Source organism: Engraulis encrasicolus, chromosome 4, assembly GCF_034702125.1.
Source record: "Engraulis encrasicolus isolate BLACKSEA-1 chromosome 4, IST_EnEncr_1.0, whole genome shotgun sequence".
In the NCBI taxonomy this organism is placed as follows: Eukaryota; Metazoa; Chordata; class Actinopteri; order Clupeiformes; family Engraulidae; genus Engraulis; species Engraulis encrasicolus.
The window spans coordinates 28,235,396-28,250,395 of record NC_085860.1 but is presented as its reverse complement, the minus strand read 5'-3'; the positions used below and the strand labels follow the sequence as shown (position 1 = coordinate 28,250,395).

Here is a 15,000-nt window from a genome sequence, read left to right as displayed (position 1 = left end):
ATTCTCGCATGGTGAAAAATAGTAGTAGTATGTAGTAGCCTAGTTTTGGGTGATCTTCCTTGCACCAAGAATGGCTCCACAAATTAGTGGTGTAATTGTCAGTTTAATAGTCAAATAGGCCTACTAAATGTTATGTTTAGATGTAGGCTGTTACACATTTTGAATGGAGTGAAGGAAAAGGAGGCCTTATTTTTAAACCCTATTGATGCTATTATTATTAGGCCTATTAATAATAACAATGATGACAAATAGTAATAATAATAATAATAAGTGTGATGATAGCAATATTTATTTTGATTATTATTATTATTATTATAATTATAATTATTATTATTATTATTATTATTATTATTATTATTATTATTATAACGCGTGACTACCGGTCCGCGAAAAAAAAATGGGACTCAAACCGGTCCCTGGTGCTAAAAAGGTTGGGGAACCCTGCAGTAAAGGGTTGATGGGACCCACTTCCAGTAGTGGTCTGATTCGTGTAAGCATGAAATGCTGCATTAGCTGTTTTTGACTGTTAGTACAAATGTGAATGAATGGACCATTGTTCTTACTTCATGTGTTACAGCACTGTGGTGGTAGGTAAACCTGGGTAGCTTGTGAAAAGCTCGTGACATTTTGATGATTGACGTGCTTGTTAAACAATAAAGCTGGCTCTCATGATAACATTACACATGGCTGTTGAGGCAATAGCCATTTGACCTGCTCGTGTCCATCCTCTGTTCTGTTCTCCGTCCTTGTTGATGACTTGGGGTAAAGTCTGTTTAATCACGGGCATTCATCTATCATTTAAGATACAAACTATCTGAACTATCTTAAAAATAACACTTGTTGTCAAACCAACTTTGAAACACAGTCAAATTTCCTTTTGTGCCACATTCTTTTTTTGAGAGAGAGAGACATATCACGTTTGTAAAGTGAAGAGAGAATCCGAAGTGCTAAGGGAATTGTTCAGGAAAAAATCTTGAAGGTGCTCTTTGGTGTTGGGGAAAAAACAATATCTTGTCAAAAAAGGGAGTCCAAGGCACTCTTCTTGTGGAAAAATATTAAAAAGCCTTTATTGAAACATGGCTAAAAGTTTTAAAACATGGGAGCAGAGACATATCACGTTTGTACTTTGAATGTTAAATGAGTGTCCAACATTAAATTGACTTTTACCCAAGTCGATGACAAGGAGAGTTGAGTTTGGAGAAATGTTGTTGTGAGTAGTTGAGGTAAATCATCTAATGGAAGGATGGAATGGAATGGATTTTTTTTTGGGAGTAAACCATTTTCTTTGTAATTTTCTTAATAAAATGAGGACTCCTCTTAACTTAACCTGGTTTACTCCTGAACCAGCGTTGTAGTATAGGCCCCATGGTGGCTTGATGTGTTGTACCTTTGTTGGTCTCCCCCTTCATCTCCTGAAGCTCCCTCCAGAGATGCTGCTCCAGTTTGCTAACGCGGCTGTCAATCATCTCCTCCACCCTCCTGTCAATCATCTCCTCCCATCTGCTCTCCAGCTGCGATGCTCCCTGCTGCTGCTGCTGCTGCTGCTGTTCTCTCTCCAGTCGGTCCACCTTCGCCGACAGCTGACTGAAGCGCTCCAGCACAGCCTCATCACTGCTCTTCTCAGGAACATAATATAGTAGAAGACACATAAGCAGACAGGCACACACACGCGCGCACAGTTTGCAGCTGACTAGCTATACTGGTGTTTCCCAAACTTTTTTTTGCAGGGGCCTCCTTTTGTACCAAAGAATATTGCCATATTCCCAATGCCAATGACAACATTTTTAGTCCCTTTAGTATTGCAAAATGTTAATGTGAAATGGCAGGAAAAGTTATCAGCTAGACACAAGAGAGACCTCTGGAGGCCCCTTTACATGTCTGTTTGAATCTAGTGTGACCGAGGTGTTCCTGCACAGTTCGCCCCCCTCAGGGCCGCAAACTTGCCACCTCGTCAACGCATCAGGTTCGGCAATGGGGAAGCACAGTACGGGACCGCTGAGCTAAAGGGCCGGTCCGATAGCCCAATGCTACCGCACTGTATTGAGGCTTCGGGAGGACCAGCGTTCCACGCCACACTCGGCTAGTTGGCCTCCGTTACACTAGCTTGGACTTCAAAACTCTGCGAGTGTTGGTCTGGCCAAGTTGCTTGGGGAGGGGTGTGTGTGCATGAAATGCCTGTATGCTATCACATCTCATATCACTGATTCCCGAAGTGTCCCGATTGGCCGCTTTGCTTACAGTCTTGTTCTTGATTGGCTGGGTCAGCTTGTCCATCTTGCTAGTGGCCTCTGCCAGTGCGCTGTCCTGCTCCCTCTGCAGCCGCTCCTGAGCAGCACTCATCTGGGCCCTCAGCTGCTCAGATAGGGCCTTCAGTCTGGGTTGGGACCATGGCACACACACACACACACACACACGCACGCACGCACGCACGCACGCACGCACGCACGCACGCACGCACGCACGCACACACGCACGCACACACACACACACACACATTAGTACTTTTACTTGGATCGTCACACAGGGAAGGATTACAAATCCAAACATTATTGGAAAAATCGTGTAAATTGAATCGTGTAAATAAAAATAATCCAGTACACACACACACACACACACACACACACACACACACACACACACACACACACACACACACACACACACACACACACACACACACACACACACACACACACGTCACAAACTATGCTGCCTGTGGAATGGCCAGGATTTCGGAAAGGGTTGAACTAAAAAATGCAGCATTGTGGATTACTGACAAGTCAAGGGAATAACCTGGGAAATCCCATGCTGCTTTGCACAATGATTCCAATCTGACAGACACTTGTGATATGGTCTGGTGTGAACCTGGGAAACTCCATGGTAGCGTGAGCAATACAACTACATGTTGATTGAAATTGGAACATTAGACCCAATCTTTTCTACGATTTTATGATTAGCTCTGACCTCTATTTACCGTATAGTAAAGATCCCTTTTAAATTTAAGGAAATAAAAAAAAACTACAGCAAAAAAAAAAACAGACAGACAACAGCATCAGCCTCCAAGAGCGATCAGCCCACTGGGAAAATGCCCTGTACCTGACTACCAGTCCAGCCCTGTGATATATTCTTACTTTGTGTCCAGCGTCTGCCCCAGCAGTGCGGTGATGTGGTCAGGGGGGTCTCCTCGAGAGGCTCGACTGCATACCAGACGCACCTTCACACCAACACGTTCACCAACACACAGCCACAGACAAACAAACAAATACAGGCACAGCCACAGACAGACAGATAAATACTAAAACCACTTCATATAAGCACTTCCACATCTACACTGAGGATATTTCTCAAGCTCAGGTTGCCAGATAGGGTGGTTACCTGCCCATTTGCGCTGTTTAGGATGACAATCTGCGGGTAAAAAAATGTATTGAGAGTTTTTTTTTCTGTAGATTTATGACAAATCAATAGAATTTAGGCATTTTTTAGCTGGAAATTATCAGTCACGCCAGGTAACCCTATTGTAGCGAAATACAATAGAGTACAGAGGAAAACATTTAGTAAAAAAACATTTTGAAGCAAAATGCTGGTAAATGGAAGTTTATGCTGTAAGGATGGGAAATGCTCCTACTCTCTTGAAGCAAACAGGTGAAGCCAATGCTGAGGGTAAGAGCGCCTTCTCATAGTCACTCTGGTCTAAACGCCAATGCAGTTGGAGCCATGTGTGTGTGTGTGTATGCGTATGCGTACGTGTATGTCTCTGTGTGCGCGTGTGTGTGTGTGTCCGTGTGTCCATGTACATGTCACACCTGTGTCTCCAACTCTCTGAGTTTGGCCTCCATGAGTGTGTGTGATCCATGGTGTTGCCTGATCAGCTTGTAGATTCTCTCGTTTGTGCAGCGGAAGTCTGCTGCCAGCCGGGCAACACTGTCATCACATCTGTCAACACACACACACACACACACACACACACACACACACACACACATTTATCAAAACCCCCCTCACACAATCACAAACATAACGACCGGTCAACACACACACATAACACGGCTCTCAAATCCAAATTCAGATTTTACTTTATTGCCGTGCCTGTTAGCATCAGTGTTTCCAAAGATTTCATAGGCCAATGCCTTAAGAGTACATTTAGATCAGGCTCTCTGGACTAATAAAATGGGGCGTGGCAGTGTGCATGTATTTGTGTGAAAAGTCATTTCAGATCAGTTGCTTACGGTTTAAGACTTCTTCAGTGAATTGTGACACCCAAAAAGGGTGTGTTGTGTCTGTACGTGTGTTTCTAAAGTGAAGTGTGAGTGAGTCCAGATCTTCTCTTCCCTCGAGGAAGGAAACAAGAGCCAGGGAGCTCAGCTCATACACACTCACACACACACACACACACACACACACACACACACACACACACACACACACACACACACACACACACACATACAACCACACACACACACACACACACACACGTATGACATCATACAGCAGTCACGCACTCAGGGCGGTGTATTAGCTCTTAGTGTGTAACATGAGAGATGGAACATTAGCGTCCCCCAAGGAACAGGGTGGAGACTCCCACACAAACAACCAGGGAAGCTGACAGGAGAGGACAAAAGGGTCAGTTGTCCCGGGCCCAGGGAGAGGTGGGGCCCAGAATTGGGTTCTCATTACACTATATGTAGGCCCATTCAGATGACTTTGTCCTGGGCCCAGCCAAAGCTGTCAGTGGCCCTGCTCCCACACAAGCAACACCACACCTCTCCAGCTAACTCACTCCAGTCATTCCAGGACTGTTAACTCCTCTGACTGACCAACAGAAAATCATCAGTGTTGTCAACAGAAGTCCATTTGTCTTGTCCTATACATATTATCCATTGATAGTATATAAGAATGGAGGCCAAGCCAACGTTCTTTTCCATTCAAGTTCTATTCTACAATCTACGATATTATCCTATAAACATTCCTTCTAGACCCTACCACTAACAGTCCAGCCCAACTTCTGGCTCTTTTTTTCTGGTGGACCATTTGGGTCGTTTGTTGTTGTTTTTGAACAGGCTATCAAGCAATGAAAAATACACTCAAAAGAATAACTGGCTTGTGGCGTCCAAGCGTTCAAAGCGATGTCGCTTTTTAATCCTTGGATATCGGTTCTTCCGTTCAATGTGAAGCAGAATTCACCAAGCGTTGGGAAACTAATGGAACGTGATCTGGGCTTAGACCATTTTAAGACAATAGTTTTACCCTACAGATGATGTGTTGCAGCACAGGGTGTGTGTGTGTGTGTGTGTGTGTGTGTGTGTGTGTGTGTGTGTGTGTGTGTGTGTGTGTGTGTGTGTGTGTGTGTGTGTGTGTGTGTGTGTGTGTGTGTGTGTGTGTGCATGTGTGTGAGGAAGGTGAAAGAGAAGGTAAAGATATGATATGATAGGATCCATATGAGGTTGACCTCTGACCTCCCGACTCGACCCCTGAGGTCACAGAGGACGGCCAGCTGCTGCAGCTCCATGGTGCGCACGCTGCCCTGGGCCCTCTGGCTCAGCTCCTCCTGACACCTCATCTGCTGCTGGACACTCTGCACACACACACACACACACACACACACACACACACACACACACACGCGCACGCACGCACGCACGCACACACAGACATGCGTACACACACACACACACACACACACGCACACACACACATAAATGAATAAACACACACACACACACGCTCACACACACACACACACATACATGAATAAACACACACACACACACACACACACACACACACACACACACACACGCACACACACATACATAAACACACACACACACACACACACACACACACACACACACACACACACACACACACACACACACACACACACACATGAATAAACACACACACACACACACACACACACACACATTAATAAACACACACACACACACACACATACACACACAAGCACATGCACACACAGGCACGCACGCATACACACACACACACACACACACACACACACACACACACACACACACACACACACACACACACACACACACACACACACACACACACACACACACCAAATGTATAATGCAGTGTCCTAACAGGTTAATTAATCACTACTAACAAGCAGAAATTTAGGGGATACAAGTTTTACATCATCACTTGGTGGGGATCATAGAACACATCACCCAAAAAGATTATTTTATCATTCATAACGTAATATCCTTTTTATGGCCCTATATGTTGAAAGCCCCATATACTGTAGGCTAGTGTGAATAGGGTTATATAGCTTTGCCAACTATGTTTTTATCATACGTAGCCTCTTACTGTGAGTCTATTCACTATTTGCTGAAAATACTCAACTACATCATAACAACATTGCTATGCCAGTACCAAGAGCCTTCAGTAACAGATTCAGACATAGGCATTACAATTTTGGTGACAGTAAGGTTATAACATAGGCTCTGCGCTAAGGGGTTTAAAATTACATTTTTTTGTGTGTAATTCTGTGAAACTTCAAAAATGCAAGAAGACAATAGAGGGAAGAAGCTACATTCCCCAAGATTAAAACAGGATAAAAGACAGGTTCACTCCTTAAAGGATAAAAAGCAAACCAGGAAACTCCTAATCACAGATGGTGAATTGAAAGGTGAAAAATAGGAAATGTGTCTGTGTCTGGACGTTACGTGTTCTGAAATAATAAAATGACTGTGGAAGGAGAGAAGAACCAGAGAGTGAAATTTGAGTTTGCTATAAGACACTCCTTTTCCCTCCTCTTCGAAACTTACACACTGTGTCTGTGTCTATTTATTGACGGTTTGCAGACTTAAAAGTAAACTTTCTTGACAGCTAGAGCAAAACCTCCACTTTTCTTACATTCCGAACATACTAGAATATCCTATTACCTAATAGCAGTTACTGCCTGTGTTCATACATCTGTCATTGAAGGTGGTTTGGTGGTGTTGTGGAGCTGCCTCTTTTGAACACTGAAATGCATCCCAGTACAAGGTGCACGACACGTCAAGCCCGAGCTGTTATGGTATCAAATGACAGTTTGCATGACAGCTTGCCTGATGACCTAAAAACACATTGGGTTCCTTCGTGATGAAGCAGTGATGCTTTTGCTAGGCAGAGCGCATGCACACTTTTCCAGTTTGAGGCATTCTGGTTCCAAAAACAGAATGCATAAAACTGGCAAAAGCATCACTGCTTCATCACAAACTAGCCCATTGACAGCCTACCTGAATATCCTTGTTGAGGCGTTGAATAAGTCCCGTTACTGAGCGGATGTGGTCTTCAAGCAAGGTGCGGATCTGGTCCTGGTCATCAGAGCCGTCACCCGTGATGAGGGCCATATTATCAAAGAGACCTCCCAGGTGGGAAGAACATTTCTCACTCGGGTGAATTCTCCTGTGAGGAACATAAGAAAAGAATGGACTCTAGATTGGAAGAGTTATAATCTGTGATGGTCAACCTGGATTCATTTGTGTACAGTCCAGTGCCACATATTCCAAATAACCTGGTTTTAGTGTCCAATTCAACTAGGTGATCATTCAGCCAGGCAATCACCTGATTGAATTGGAGAGGTAAAACCAGGTCATTTGGAATATTAGGCTCTGGTTTGTAAACTAATGAATCCACGTTGTCCAGCACTGGAAATTATTGATGAAAATGTGAAACTGTTAAGACCCCTTCCCTCCCCCATTGCTTCTCATGCCTCTGTAGTTTGGGAAGGCGCGGGTGGGACATCTCAGGTGTTTGGACCTGCGCAGGGGGAAGAACGGCAGGTAATGCAGAGGGTCGTCACGGTGGAGAGCATCCCCTTGATGAGGGCCAGCATGCACATCACAAACAAACAGCCCTGTGGAGCAACACAGTCCAATTAATGGCGTGTGTGTCGGTAAGAGAATTGCACAACACATGCATCTAGGCCGCTTTCTCTAAGAAAGGGGAGTGTGTTTGAAAAGAGAGTCTATAACTCCTGCTGTTTAAAAAATTGAAAGAAATACACATGCAGCTCAGATGTCTTCTTACATTTTGCTATATTTTTTTATATGTTTTCCACACGTTTTCTCTTCCACTTTGTTAACTTCCTAACTTATTTCTTGAGTGGGACATTTGCACAGGAATGAGTAGTCTACCTCAAAGTTTTTGCAATAAGACACTACCACACTGGGGATAGTGTGTTCCAGTAAACTAGTTTGTAACATTCAAACACATGTTAGATGCAAAACCTACACCATAAATTCTTTAAAACACAAACAAATTTGTTTATAGCTGAACTTACCTTAGGGAAAGGCTCATCTTGCGACCATCGCAAAGGCAGGTCCAAAATGCCATCGGACACCCTGCCTATTCAAAGATGACACTGTCACCCTGGTAACCAAGAACAATACAGTCTACTATGCAAATGAACAGTAGTGTGCTTCACATGTGTGCAGGGCCTAAGAACTCAATATTAATCAGTAATGAAGACCACTAGGCCCAGGCCCATATGTCTGATTTTTGGTAGTTTAGGGGCCTATAAATAAATGTGCTTGACGCACATGTCATTTTATCCTTAGCTTATTTTTTTTATTATTACTTCCTCTATTATAACTCAAATGTGCAAATAATATTTTGAAAAAAATTATATGATGGATATTATCTTTAAAAATCCTCCAAGAATTTACTTTAGCCTATGTGAACGTGGTCCTGCGACGTCATGACGCCAGAGCGGAGAACGGGCCATGAAAGAAATCTGCTGTAAACACAGGGCGGCTGCGCCTTAAGTAGGACAATAAACCGACTCGGTGTCAATGCCCTAACAATGGATGTCGGCGATATGGTTATAATCAAGTTAATTTGTTTGCTATGCTTCATAAAAACCAATCAAGGTGAGTGGTAAACATGTATACCGCATTCCGCTGCATTAAATGTTTTTCGCTGTGTGAAAGAGTGGGATGGAGGGAGACAGCTGACGAGAGCAACATAGCGGAATCTGGCCCTGCAAATCTGTGGTACTTGTATGCACTGCCAGCATTAGCGGTTAGCTTCTTACCGGTTTTCGCAGGCTTGAAGCCAAAACAATATTTGCGTCTTGCTGTGTGATTACCACCATATTGTCTAAGCTGGAGATACACTCTGTAATATGCTAGTTTGACATCAATTGGTTCATGAGCACATATGATGCTAGTAGGCTTTTATGGCCCCAGTTGCCTAGCAGAAAGATGGAGAGATGCTAACCTGCGACCCAAAGCCTTTTTGGTCGAAATCACGGTTTTATTATGGCGAAAAATGAGACTGATGTTGAAATATTTTGACAATGTGGGCTAGAATATGTGTGGTGCAGATGTCCTACTTCTTCGATTGTGTCATTCACAGTATGGGCCACCATGGAAAAAATGTAATTTTGTTGCGAAAATGGGTGCCTGAATCGATTGAATTACCTAGCAAGCTGATGATAACTAGATAAGCTAGTTCTTAGCATGTAAGCTACATTTCGACATTGTCATGAAATTACATATCTTGGTCTTTGTTATGGTTGCGTTTCATATTACGTTGCGTAGTGTACAAGTGAAAGGCGTTATGTATATCAATATATCCGAACCAACTTGTTTTAGTGGTAAATATTGGTCTGATGATTGACTCTGGCATAGTCGTAATGGTTTGTTATTGTTGAAACAACACCACAAACTCGCTGAATTCATCAGTACATTTTCTGGTCCAATATCTGGAAATCATTGTTGGTTCTGGCGATAATGAAATATCTCTCAAATACACTACTGGTGAACTCACCTGTCAGCTGAAGATTTTCCACTATAATAACAGCACTAGTAATATCATAAAATATGACCACTAAGTTATCATGATCCTCACTTAATGTACATACAATTTTCGTCAGTGTTAGTGCAGCATCAAACAAATCCAGGCACTTTAGTTACATTGCTCTCTCTGTGACATGTTTTGAAAACCCATGTTGTGCGTGTTTCCCACAAGTGCATACTGCAAAGTAGTGGAGGAGGTGGAGTTTGCCATCTCTATATAAAGTGTGTGATTAAAGGCTCCCTGGAGAGGAGAGAGAAGGGGGGGGGGGGGGGTGGAGGATGTGGAGGAGGCCTCCTGATTGAAGACTACAGTACAGTCTTCGCTGTGGTCTAGTAGTGGGGAGCTGGAAGCTAAAAGCATTGCTGCCATACTCTCATTTCCGAGACCCTCCCTATGCTCACCCTCCCGGGAGCTGCTCATGTTGTGATCTGTACTTGGTTATTTCACGAACGTAATGTCAGCAACTTTGAGGACTGATTATTTTATTGCATGCTGCCCCTGGTAATCAAAAGACTGCCATTTTTACCGCACTGTACCGGCTTTATGGGTTGTGTAGTACATTTGCACGTTTTTGTTTCTAGTGCATTATGACTGGTAGGCTTAGTTACGCCTGGCATCCAGTGCTGTGTGCTTCTTGAAAATAAAGCCAGAACAGGAGCTATGTGTGTGGAACACGTTGTTCTTCAAAAGGCCATTTGTCATCTCTCTGGAGCAGGTTACTACGGCAACCCCCTGAACCGGTACGTGCGGCACTATGAGGGCCTGTCCTACGACACGGAGCAGGTGCACGAGAGTCACCTGAGGGCCAAGAGGGCCATCGCCCACGACGACCGAGTCCTACACCTGGACTTCCACGCTCATGGAAGGTAGGTGACTGACTAAATCACAGCCTCCATGATGATACGATTCAAAATCGATTTCTTAAGGCAGCAATCCTTTTATATTAGAATTAGATACTTAAGACTGTCCCACGATATGATACGATTCGATTTGATCAATGGATCGATTGATCAAAGGATCGATGCATCGATACATATCGGTTATTATTTACACCCCTAGCCTGGACTAATGTACAGCCGTCTCCAAAAGTGTTGTCGCCTATCCATCTGTTTGGAATAACAGCTAATAACCTGACTTTCAATTAATCACTTGGCTTCAGAAGTCACTCATATGAAAGCTACAACCCTCCCGAATGAAAATGTATGTACAAAAATACATTTCATGCACTGAAATTGGAGACGGCTGTACTGCCTGTGCACTGTATAATTTATTACACATAGCCTATGTATAGGAACTGGACTTGAAATTGGCACCTTCCATAAATGTGGAAAACTTTGCCGTTGCTAGTAGCAATTTTATTCTCACTAGCCACTTGGGTAACTTATTGGACATGACATATCAGCATATACTCTGATTTTGCACCTTGTGTTATATTTAGGTTAAAATAATAAAAGATACATGAGCTTTCCAAAACTAAGCTTTCCAACAATGCCCGCCACATGGAAATCTTGCAGTATGTGGTGATTTTTTGGCTATTTGAGAATATTAATAATATCCAAATGGGAGAAAAATAACTTCTTTGGAGATTTACTGGTATTCATCTTTAATGACTTGTGTCTGGTTTCTTTATGGAGTGAGGCATTGTTTGGGTTTCTGCAGAGTAGCCATTAAGGCAGTATAGATGCTTTTGACTATGGTCCATTAGTACTGCAGACTGCTTCCCAACTCTGTGTGTGTGTGTGTGTGTGTGTGTGTGCGCGCGTGTGTGCGCGCGTGTGTGTGTGTGTGTGTGTGTGTGTGTGTGTGTGTGTGTGTGTGTGTGTGTGTGTGTGTGTGTGTGTGTGTGTGTGTGTGTGTGTGTGTGTGTGTGTGTGTGTGTGTGTGTGTGTGTGGTTATTTGCATTTGTTCTTGTGGTCAATGCTAAATTGTACTTATGTTATGATGATATGATATAATGATGTTATGATCATTACAGACAGAATGGTATGAAAAGACTTACTTGTTCAAAGAAGGAAGATGGTGCACACTCTCTGGCGATGCCAGAATTTATTTCATAAGAGTGTATGGCATCTTCCTTCTTTGTTGAAGTGTGCATGCCAATACCTGCACACCACGAGACACTTCCCTGGTGTGTGTTGTTCATGAACAAACTTACTGCCACAGAGATGTGACACAACACTCCCATCTGTTTCTGTTAGTGGGGGTGTAAGTGTGAAGGTACTTGTAGCGTTCCGTTCCGCTCTGAATCTATGCTACAACCAAGATTGTGTGCCAGTCGTTTACAAACTTGCATCCTTTCCTCTGTCCTCGTTGTCGACTTGGGTAAAGTCTGTTTTAAATTGGACTTTCATCTAACATTTAAAATACAAATGCGATGAATTAGAACAATAACAATTATCAGACCTCCTTTGAAACATAGATTTCCTCATGTGCCACAAGGCTCAATTGCTTTTCTGTATCACATTGGTAGTTTGAATGTTAAATGAATGTCTAGTATAAAACTGACTTAACACAACTGTATGCGGATGGAAGGAAGGACAAAAGTTTGAAGCTATGACTTGCACATCAAGACTTGGGTGATATGTCAACTGCCATCATACTAGTGTGATCTCTGCCATGACCAACCCCCCAATAACACAAAACTGACATTGTATCTTTTCAACAATGGCTTCCAGTCATGCCTGATCAAATTTGGAGAAGGTCTGGGGCTGCCATTGCTCAGTGAGCTAAGGCTCCACCAAACCATAAGTCTGGGGACCCGGGTTCGAGTCTGACCCTTGGTCATTTCCCAATCCTTGCTCCATCTCTTTCTCCCACTCATTTACTGTCACTCTCTCACCATCCCATCCTAAATATAGGCATAACATTGATCAAAATTATCTTTTCAAAACACGGAGAAGGGTGATGATTGTTATTGTTCTCAATCTTATCTCGTGATCACCAGTTACAATCAGATCTCATCACCCAGCTCTAGCATAAACTGCAGCATAGCTTTTGCTTTGTGTCATCTTAGGCACCTTTTGTAACTTCCTTCACCTTCACTAGATTGGTACCTCCTAAAAAATCAAAACACCAAGTCAAACTTCAGTCAGTGCAAGCATGAGGCAGATATACTCTCTCAGAACTGTGATGGGCCAGATCTTGGCAGGAATCAAAATTAGCATGGTGTATAGGTGTATGAGTGTTTGTGAGCGAGAGAGGGTGTGTGTGAGTGTAGATCTGTGGATATTTGAGAGTGTGGATATGATTGTGATTCTGAAATTTGGCTCCCATAGTGTAGCTGAGTCAGCTGTGCTTGGCCCCATCAGGGATGTGTGTGCATGTGTGTGTGCGTGTGTGTACGTGTGCACACTGTACTGTATGTACCTCTGTGCCTGTCTTTGTTCATTTGTGTTTGTAAACGTGTGTGTGTGTGTGTGTGTGTGTGTGTGTGTGTGTGTGTGTGTGGCAGTGTGTGTGGCAGTGTGTGGCAGTGTGTGGCAGTGTGTGTGGTTATGGATATTTATTTCCTTGTGATTATTATCTAGCGTACACACATTCCTAGGGTGTGTTAAGTTATGAGAATAAGGGTGTGTGGGTTGGGTGTGAAGTGTGGATACTCCAAGTCTTAATTTGCACTGCTGGGTTATTTATAGAAATGGCTACAGAAATGACTTTAGTGTGTTTTTATACTATCCTCAAATACACTAGACAATTCACCTGTAACAATTTTGCCAAAATATGCTTACATGCATTTGAGCAAACCTACAGGTGACATTTTAATAAGAGGAGTCGAGCACTTTTAGCCTATCAGAATCATGAAAAGAACAAAGTAAGAAATGGCGACCTCCATTTTATGTTGGTAGCGTCTGACAAGCTCCTTACAACGGCATGAAATGTGGAAGTGGAATTAAAACAACAGTGTTTGCAAAAATGTAACACTCCAACTTAGTGTGAAATAAAAGAAAAAAACAATCATTTTCAAATCGCAGTAACAATGTATTTGTTTGAGAATAATCCAATAATTGTCTTTTATTCATTGTTAATATGGGATATTTGTGGCCATTTCAGACTTGTTTAAAAAAACATTGGGATGAAGAGAATACTGTAAAGAGAATACTCAAAAAGTTAATTAATGCTCAAGAGATCACAACAGGGAACATTTCAACATGTAATGCATGAAGAGGCATACGTATCCCTGTGATTGAGTGTCTTTGTCAGTAGAGGTGTGGGGGTGTTCTGAATGTCACATCACGAGCTGGGCCCTTTGGTGTAGCGGCGTGAGCACCAGTTTGGTGTCCCAGATGGTCCGGATTTGTTCTATGAGAACATGAAGACACACTAAGGTGTGAATACGTGTCAAGAGCAGACAATGAATCATGGAGTATCCACCAAGAACTCTATGGAGTGTTTCATGATTACTCTAAATTTAAGCGAATTTAAGTGTAAAGGGCTGTTTTTGGGCATTTGAAGTGGCAGTTTTCAAACGCACCTTTCCTCAGGTGTGACTGCTCGCACTATTCTTGTAAGTGCATACTGCATACGTTGTGTGTCTGATGTAGCACTGGATATAGTAGGCAAAATCTGTATGCTTGAAGAAAGTGAAGGACACACTTTCTTTATTCACCCACAAAGAAAAAATCTGAAGAGTTCTGTCCTTCGCTTCCTTCATTCATTCATGGCTTATGTGGTATTCAGCACCCAGTTAAGAACTGTGAGAATCATTAGGCTCCTCCACTTTTTACATCTGTACGCACACAGTACATTTGTGGCAGTTTCCAAACGCACCTTTCCTTAGGTGTGACTGATCACACTATACTGTACGTGCATACTGCATACACTGTGTGTCTTATGTAGCACTGGATGTAGTATGCAATATCTGTGGACAGTACATTTTCAATTCAACACTTACTGTAGAGAATCAAATTTAACACATAGTTTTATACTCTAGAACTGAGAACTGGGCTGAATGAACACCACTATAATAACAAAGGAAAAAAACACATCCGTCTCAAAAAGGTTTGGGTGCAAGACTGGCAAAGTCACATGAAAATTGAAAATAAAGTAACAGAAACGGGAGCTTTGTGTGCGGAGTTTATTTTCAATTTTCATTTGAATTAACACCACAAAATGTAATGTCAACCTCCTCGGCACAGGGTGCCACATCATTAGAGCCACTGTAGTGCCAATAGCAGTGTCAG

At 42.8% G+C, this 15,000-nt stretch overlaps 2 protein-coding genes across 2 annotated transcripts in view; one reads left to right on the top strand and one right to left on the bottom strand.

Annotated features, from left to right (window-relative positions):
• Positions 1-7,367, bottom strand: part of LOC134448038 (protein FAM81A-like) — a 9,554-nt gene extending 2,187 nt beyond the window's left edge. The window contains exons 1-6 of the mRNA XM_063197796.1: positions 7,254-7,367; positions 5,457-5,575; positions 3,804-3,933; positions 3,132-3,214; positions 2,239-2,374; positions 1,388-1,616 (exon numbers count right to left, since the gene is read on the bottom strand). Coding sequence (XP_063053866.1) covers positions 1,388-1,616; positions 2,239-2,374; positions 3,132-3,214; positions 3,804-3,933; positions 5,457-5,575; positions 7,254-7,367 — 811 coding nt within the window. The remainder of the gene's footprint in view (positions 1-1,387; positions 1,617-2,238; positions 2,375-3,131; positions 3,215-3,803; positions 3,934-5,456; positions 5,576-7,253) is intronic.
• Positions 7,368-8,742: 1,375 nt separating this feature from the next.
• The window catches only part of LOC134447550 (disintegrin and metalloproteinase domain-containing protein 10-like), a 23,326-nt gene continuing 17,068 nt past the window's right edge, over positions 8,743-15,000 (top strand). Inside the window, exons 1-2 of the mRNA XM_063197067.1 lie at positions 8,743-8,888; positions 10,535-10,685. Coding sequence (XP_063053137.1) covers positions 8,822-8,888; positions 10,535-10,685 — 218 coding nt within the window. The 5' untranslated portion in view covers positions 8,743-8,821. The remainder of the gene's footprint in view (positions 8,889-10,534; positions 10,686-15,000) is intronic.